General features: G+C 46.5%; 1 protein-coding gene across 2 annotated transcripts; it reads right to left on the bottom strand.

Moving 5' to 3' along the window:
• Window positions 1-529: 529 nt before the first annotated feature.
• LOC311136670 (RNA-binding protein Nova-1-like) lies at window positions 530-3,102 on the bottom strand (the record flags this gene model as incomplete). 2 transcript variants are annotated; one of them, XM_084170884.1, is made up of 2 exons in its annotated part: window positions 530-1,612; window positions 3,022-3,102. In XM_084170884.1, the coding sequence occupies 2 exons, from the start codon at window positions 3,100-3,102 to the stop codon at window positions 530-532; spliced, it is 1,164 nt and encodes a 387-aa protein (XP_084027010.1). The 2 variants fall into 2 exon arrangements, with proteins under 2 accessions (XP_084027010.1, XP_084027011.1); XM_084170885.1 differs by having other exon boundaries at window positions 530-1,549.
• Window positions 3,103-8,666: the final 5,564 nt, after the last annotated feature.

The following is an 8,666-nucleotide window of genomic DNA, read 5'->3' as shown; positions in this document are numbered from 1 at the left end:
GCTTTGTTCACAGGGAGCGAGGTTAACATTAAAGGAACAAGGCATGAGCAAACAGCCATCTCTGCTCTTTTAGCTTGTCTGGAACCTCAACTGACTCAACTCACCTGGAGCGGAGGTCTGCAACTGAAGCTGAAAAACCCACACAACGATAGAAGAGAGAAACGGAAGAGAACGAAACCCAAAACAAACCCAGCTATGAGGTTTTTGAATGGGGGTGAACTCGTGCGCTCACCCCTGGATCTGCAGCTTGGCAGTGGACCAGTTAAGCTTTACTTTGATCACCATCATCAAAAGGACTCATCACAACTTTTTTTTAAACATCAGGACCTCGGTCCTAAAAACACAATCACAAATCACACAAACTTATCTTGGTTTTCTCTACGCCTCCTCCTCCTCCTTTGTGATCTTCTCTTTTTAATACTGAAATATTGAATGGATATTTGGACGATTTTTTTCCCTCGCCGTGACCCTCGATTCCCTTTTATTTTCTCTGTCCACATCCTTCCTTTATTCTATAAATCTTTTCCGTTTAGCCCACCTTCTGTGGGTTGGTGGCACGCACACCCTGCTCGTACGTGATCCGCTGGCTGATCAGATACTGGGCGGCTTGCGTTGCCGCGGGCGACCCTGTTATGGTAACTTTACGGTTTCGTGTGCCGGGGATAAACTCTCCCTTTTTGGAGATCTGGATGCGGGCGCCCGTCAGCTCCTGGTACTCCACCAGCGTTTTGCCGCCTTTCCCCAGGATGGCGCCCACCAGATTCTCGGGCACGGCAATCTCCACCACGTCTTTGGCCCCGTCTCCCAGCTTCTCTGTGGCCAGCAGGGAAGAGGCCATCAGTGGGGAGGAGGCATTCAGGTAGCCGTTAGAGGCCCCTGTGGCGGCAGCCAGCGAGCCCAGGGAGAAGCCGCCCAGGCCGACAGCGGGATGGCCTGAGCCGCCAGAGGCATCGCTGGCATATGAGGCCAGGAGGTTAGCGGCGGCAGCAGCGGCTGGGTTAGCGCTAGCAGCCACGGCGGCCAGGACCCCGGAGGCGGCAGCGGGGTTGAGGCCCAGACCCAGGGTGTTGGTGTTGTAGCCATAGCTAGCCAGCGTGTTGAGGGCCGAGGTGATGGCCAGCAGGTCGTTGCCAGAGAAGCTGGACATGGTGCCCGGGAAGCCGCCCATTCCTGCCAGGCTGGCCTGGCCCAGAAGGCTGGAGGCAGTGGCGGCAGCCGCGGCGGCATTGGGGAGGACCTCGGCCGAGTTGGCGTAGGGGGAACCGGTGGGGTTGGAGTTGGCCACTGGGCCTGAGATGTTGGAATAGCTGATGTTGAGGCAGCTGCTGCTCTGAGGGTCCTCCTGGATCTTCTGCACAATGATCTCCACGGCTTTGCAGTTCTGCTCGGGCTCCCCGCTGATGGTGACCACGCGCTCCTGCAGGTTGATGCCTTCAGGCTTCTGGGACAGCTGCACCCAGGCACCCGACTGCTCCATCACCGCCTTGACTGTGGCCCCGCCCTTACCGATGATCAGCCCAGCCGTGCTGTTGGGCACAATCAATTTAGCCTGCAGAGGAATGGTGAGAGGGAGGGAGGGAGGGAGGGAGGGAGGGAGGGAGGGAGGGAGGGAGAGAGAGAGAGAGAGAGAGTAATTGTAAAGTAGGAAAGAGAGAGAACGAGATAAAGATATCTCTCACAGAGTCATTCTACTATCCCAGCCTCCTGCTTTACTCAGCAATTTGTTAATCCCAGGGGTTAAGGCTGCAGCTGCTGTCCAGCTCTGTGGCACTGTGGAGGACCTAGTGGGCGGTCGGCCGTTAAAAAGAACCCCATGCCTTAACATATTCCTGACCCTGTCAGGGCTCGGGTTGTGGGGCAGGTGCCCGGTAAGAAGGGCCGCCCCTGTCAGACAAAGTGTGCGGCAAGTGTGACTGTGTTCTTGCCATGTGCTGACCATGTGCCCTTATGACCAGGGTTGCCATGTCCAAGGTTTTCCGTCCAAATTGTGCTACTTTGAAAACGATGTTGCGGGTGAAAATGTATTGGTCGCGGGCTGCAGGTTTTTGGCTTCTAAGTTGAACCGCAGCCACCATTGCATTTCTCTTTAAAACAAAAATGTATTTCACTGTGAAATGCTGACTATCAGGCAGTGAGGCAGGCTGTACGTGAGTGTACGTGAGTGAGAGGAGACAGAGCAGCACACGCGCATGTCATGACAACTTTTTACCAGTTGTAGGTTATTTAGATTGTCATTATGGAGACAACTATTTCTTTCCAACCCTTTTTCTATAAAACATGAGCATGGTCGAACTGATGCGCATCAAGAAATAACGGTGTCATAGCACTGGAAAACGACTTAAGGCGCATTAGATAAAACATTTGCTCAGAGGTGGTTTAAACACCATGTCGACTTTGCTTATGGAAAACCATATCAAACAAAGTGTTTTATGCATACTCAGTTCTTGGGTCTTGAAGGCTGAGCTAGTGGAAATGTCAAATGGAAGTTATGGATCTTCCTCGTGTGCTTCTGTTATGGGGAAAAGTCCTCAATGGAACTGACAATTAAATGTGGAGAATGATATCTGTTGGCCATCAAGTAGCCTATTAATTTATCTACCATTGTAGGCTACTGTAGCCTACCATTTGATACAATAAATATGTTCAAATGGCGATATCACTGGAGCCATTACAAATCAATTAGTGCCACTTGTGTAGCCTACCTGGAGCTGGCAAACGGATTTAATAAATAGCCTATAACTTCAGTTTATTGTTGTTGTAGCTTTGTGTTATTATGCAATTATTAATTAATTAAATTGGAAGTTATCAAAGCTCTATCGCAATTGCTGATCAGTTGTTAGAACGCATTAAATTGATGGTTAGTCAGTCAGATTAGGCTAAAGAACCTGGCAACCCTGCTTATGACTCTGACATATCAATACTGTAGACATCCAGACAGATTATCAGTGAAGGAACATGCTTTGATCTGTCAAGTATGATGGTCGGTCAGGGCTGGCTGACCGTGAGTGGACCGTGCCTCACCTGTTTGACGCGGTCGGGGTTGACAGTGGTCTGTGGTTGCAGTATGCTGACTGGCTCTGTTTTCTGGGCGCTCTGAGGCATCTCGCGGACTTTCTCCGCGATGAAGCTGTGGACGCCATTCAGCGCCTCGACCGTACCCTGAATCAGACACACACGCTCTGTGGTTCCTGTGTGGAGAGAACAGAAAACATATACATCTCGGGGTATCAGTACTACTTTCTTTGGGATCACAGTCTTGTGAGAACGTAGACTCTTGTGCCTTGGGGTCAGCGTTTTCTATGGCTCTATATCACTTGCAAGAGGCTTCCTTGTTCAATTTAAGGAACAGGATTTCTTGGATAAAACATGTTTTTGCCAAGGACCTGTTTTACTAAAAGTAGTACATAGTGTTGCAAAGCAACCCCATTTACAACTGAATAGCTACTTATGCAGTGACTATTTGCAGAAAAAAAATGGATGCTCAAAGTTTGATAACACAGTTTATTTTTACAGTGGTGCCAATTGCTAACCTATCCCATAATACTCCACCCCCCATATAGGCACTCAAGAGCAGCTAAAAGAGTAGGATTCCTCCTAAATGATGTAACTCTTCCAGGGCCCTGAATTCAGGGCCTTTCCTTTCCCCCCTACCCCCTCCATAGACTCCACACACCCTTCCCTCTTCCAGGCTTCTTTTTACACCCCGTTGTCGGCCCTACCGGAATTCCGTTGCCATGGTTAAGCAGCTGCGCTGTGGAAACAGGTGATGTAACAGCATGTCCTTTCTACAGCCTGCATGCTTCTCTTCCTTTGACTCTTTCTCTCTTACTCCCCTCATCTGCCTTGCTGTCTTTCTCTCCTTCCTTCTCACACCACCAGCTTTACAATAAGCACTACATTGTGTTATATCTATCAAAATACAAATTAATGAATTGACTCTTGAAATGACTTGCTGGTGAACAGCAATCTGATCAAATCCAACAATCCAATAAGTGAAAAATGTATTCAATGCTAGTGAGAAGACCTTTTAACTCGGGGGAGTTCTCTGCTAGCGACAAGAGTCATCCTAACCTTCTAACTCAGGTCAGTTTTCTCCTATCAGGAAGACCAGCTGGTTGAGACTGGCCTGTTAGTTTTGCGGGTCGACACCGTTCCACTCTAGCCAGTCCGGGCCATTTGTGTTCCTTTCCTTTAAATGTGATTCCATCTGCCCAAACAGGATTGGGTGACACACATCTGCCCTTAGAAGAACTTGTCGACGTTCAGGAAATGTCCGTCAGAGTTATCAAAACACACAGCCCACACAGTCTGGTGACGGTCCAGGATCTCACTCAAACTCGATCCAACTCCCAACTCTGGCTGGTTGCCACTGTTCCTATCTTAGAGTCCGAAGCGAAGACATTCAACCATATTGTCTTTCACTAGTTATGCTATGTGGTATGGACAGAGTATAGTCCCTATGGGGCTACTACTGTAGGTTGCTTCATGGGTTTATGTATACTTGTGCCTGTGCCTCAAAATGCTGTTATGCATTGACTGAGACTGATTAAGAACCGCAATGGTTTTTTTCCAAGTGATTTGGGTGGGATTGAGGTTGGTGTACTTGACAGCGTTATTAGGAGCAGTTATAATGTAGGTTCTGATATGTGTGTAATAAAAATTAGAGTAACAGTGTGTTTAATCTTAGAGGGAGGTCTGGCACACAGGGCAGCAGTCCCCAAGGCAGAATTAATTAGGACCTTGATTCTGGAGTCCAGTGGTTTCAGTCCAAAGCCTGCAATTTTGTAACTGTAGAGGGCTATAAAGCAGTAACAACTATCTGCGTTTCACTCTGAATACTAAAAGGCTGTCTTCAAAGCATTTCAATGAGGTTACTTAACTTTGTAACATGCTTTTTGGGTCGAACTACCTTACTCAAAATGGACTGACGGTGTCGTTTTTCAGGGTGAGGTCAGTCTTTCTGGTTTTCAGCTAATCGAAAACATCAGCACCATATTCCTATGACATCATAACTATTTTATCTGTTCGTGAAGCACAGTGTGTAACTTTATATGCTAGCTGGGCTGACGGCCAGCTGCACAAAGCAGGGAGCCTGGATTGTTGGTTCTTTGCGCCCTTACCAGGGACTCTCAGCATCATTTGCAGCTGCTGTGAACATTGTGTGTGTGTGTGTGTGAGTGTGTGTGTGTGTGTGTGTGTGTGTGTGTGTGTGTGTGTGTGTGTGTGTGTGTGTGTGTGTGTGTGTGTGTGTGTGTGCGCGCGCATGTGCGTCTGCACATTAATGTGTGCACGTGTGTGTGTACAGTATGAGTGAACAGTATGTTGTTCACATACTGGGGTATGGGTAATTCTGTCATGTATGGTTTAAGTAAGGATGCGATCGAATGACAAAAAGGGGGCTGGGGCTGTTCGTTACTAGGCAAACTCTTTAGAGACGGCACAACGCCATCTAATCTGGATAAAACTTCCAAACTATTAAGAACACGTGCTATGAGAAAAACAGGCTCAGGAGGGAGAGAGAGAGGGGAGGAGGAAACTTGGCGTAGTGAGAGAGCCATTTGAGTACAGCTGGGGCACTGTCACTTCCAAGGAGAGAGATTGAAACAGGCTATTTCTGGGCCTGCCCCCCTGTCCCCTCTCCTTACACACAATCATGCATCATTCACACCCTTCACTATCTCTAGTCATCTATGTTGAATGCACTGTACACTGGTGGATGGGAGACTGGAGGTGGATGGGATTCTAACCGGGGCTATCACTATTGAGCGGATTGCTGGGTGGAATGTCTGTCTGTCTGTATCCTCGTTGTGCTGTAGGTAGGGTAAGCCAAGGCAGCTGCAGTGTTACAGATTAAGGGGTGATCTGTGCATATTGGTATGAACATGACATGTCAGCATAGGCCTCTCAACACAGAATGGAGACTGAAGGAAAAGTCATTGCAATGGTATAGCCTACCTGTTTGTCATTAAAAACACGTTAGATAAAATATTGTGGCCGAATTTACAATGTGTTTGCATTTAGTTCTGTAGGGAATAAATCACGAAAGGTAGAACGAACATGAAGGTTACAGACTTGCGGTGAGGAACAAGGTAGTAAAAATAACGTTTCATTGATTAGCTTTGTTGTCTTTTAATTCCTTAGTAAGCAGGGGCGGTGTGTTCAATAGGGCGATATGGGCGACGCACTGCCAAACGGGAAAAGGAAGGGATTTTTTTTCTAATCAATTATATCACGGCAACAGTAGTTATCAGTGTTGTAATCTAGACGTCTGATCTGCCACAGTGCCACTAAATGTCCAATCAGGCTAAAGTCGTGCTTCAAATGGCCCCCCCCCCTTTTGGGGCGATTTCAGTCAGGTTGAAAATCGCCCAGAAGTCTGTCATAGACTCCCATGTAAAATCTATTTTTTTCAAATATCAGAGCTTTCAATACAATCTCTATGGGTTTCTGAGGGCTTGCACTTACGCGCTTTCGTCATACGTAACGTAACCATGAACGTAACTAAGAAAAGAGCGGGTAGCAGCGTCAATCAATTCACTATTACTGTCAAAATGGCTAGGCTTCAGTGCAACTCGATTGTGTCTTTGAAAGAAGTTCCTTTTTGTCGGCGAACAAATGAAGATAAATTGGCAACGAAACAATTAGGACCTCCCAGACCAAATTTAATAATTCAACAGGTTTCTACTAAAGGGGGGAAGTCCTACACCCGAGGATTTTCCAAAAATTGGTACGAACGAAAAACCTGGCTAGCAGGCTGCGATGTAGCTAATGCAGTCTTCTGCTACCCCCTGCTTACTCTTTCACCCTGAAGGCGGCACGGCAGACAGCACCGCTTGGACAGCGACTGGTGTGTAACGGACATGCACCATCTTTCAGGAAAGATTAAGAAACATGAGCTGTCAAAGACCCACATGGATAGCTGTTTGAGATTGTCTGCTTTGGGGAGAGTGAACATTCCCACTCAACTGGATGAGGGATACAGGCTAGCTGTCCGCCGCCACAACGATGAGGTTAGTGTTGATAATCACAAGTTTACTGGAGAACTGAAACTGACAAGGCTGACAAGATAGGACCCTTTTGTCCATTGTTATTGGATAGGAACAGAACTTATAACCAGCTCCTGACCTAAATAGATCTTAGCACAACATTTTACTCAACATATCATATTCCATATTCACTATAACAAATATATTTACTACGACATTAGCAAGAACCGCCACATCCTCAGCCGGCTAATCCAGTGTGTGAAGTTTTGCGGAGTGTTTGAGTTAGCTTTGCGAGGCAAAGATGAAACTGAGGGCTCCACCAACCCTGGTAAGCCAACACTTTTGAGATCAGTCAATAAATGCTTCTGGTATTGACTTATATGCTGCCCCTGTCTTCATGTTGTTGCTGGACATATCTTTTTTTAAATGTGTGTAGGTCACCTAAATCATCAGAAAAATTGCCCCCCCTGAGAATTTTTTCAGGAGCCGCCACTGTTAGTAAGAATAACGGGTGCAAACTTTGAACAGGTACAAATGCCTCGTACAGTTGAAGTCGGAAGTTTACATACACCTTAGCCAAATATATTTAAACTCAGTTTTTTCACAATTCCTGACATTTAATCCTAAAAAAAATTCAGTTAGGATCATCACTTTATTTTAAGAATGTGAAATGTCAGAATAATAGTAGAGAGAATGATTTATTTCAGCTTTTATTTCTTTCATCACATTCCCAGTGGGTCAGAAGTTTACATACACTCTATTAGTATTTGGTAGCATTGCCTTTAAATTGTTTAACTTGGGTCAAACGTTTCGGGTAGACTTCCGCAAGCTTCCCACAATAAGTTGGGTGAATTTTGTCCCAATCCTCCTGACAGAGCTGGTTTAACTGAGTCAGGTTTGTAGGCCTCCTTGCTCGCACACGCTTTTTCAGTTCTGCCCACACATTTTCTATAGGATTGAGGTCAGGGCTTTGTGATGGCCACTCCAATACCTTGACTTTGTTGTCCTTAAGCCATTTTGCCACAACTTTGGAAGTATGCTTGGGGTCATTGTCCATTTGGAAGACCCATTTGCGACCAAGCTTTAACTTCCTGACTGATGTCTTAAGATGTTGCTTCAATATATCCACATATCTATTTTGTGAAGTGCACCAGTCCCTCCTGCAGCAAAGCACCCCCACAGCATGATGCTGCCACCCCCATGCTTCACTGTTGGGATGGTGTTCTTCGGCTTGCAAGCCCCTCCTTTTTTCCTCCAAACATAACGATGGTCATTATGGCCAAACAGTTCTATTTTTGTTTCATCAGACCAGAGGGCATTTCTCAAAAAAGTACGATCTTTGTCCCCATGTGCAGTTGCAAACTGTAGTCTGGCTTTTTTATGGCGGTTTTGGAGCAGTGGCGTCTTCCTTGCTGAGCGGCCTTTCAGGTTATGTCGATATAGGACTCGTTTTACTGTGGATATAAATACTTTTGTAACTGCTTCCTTCAGCATCTTCACAAGGCCCTTTGCTGTTGTTCTAGGATTGATTTGCACTTTTCGCACCAAAGTACGTTAATCTCTAGGAGACAGAATGCGTCTCCTTCCTGAGCGGTATGACGGCTGCGTGGTCCCATGGTGTTTATACTTGCGTACTATTGTTTGTACAGATGAACGTGGTACCTTCAGGCGTTTGGAAAT

Source organism: Coregonus lavaretus (assembly GCF_964263955.1).
Source record: "Coregonus lavaretus genome assembly, chromosome: 10".
NCBI classification, from domain to species: domain Eukaryota; kingdom Metazoa; phylum Chordata; class Actinopteri; order Salmoniformes; family Salmonidae; genus Coregonus; species Coregonus lavaretus.
The sequence above is the reverse complement of the archived record's forward strand: the minus strand, read 5'-3'. Positions and strand labels throughout refer to the sequence as shown.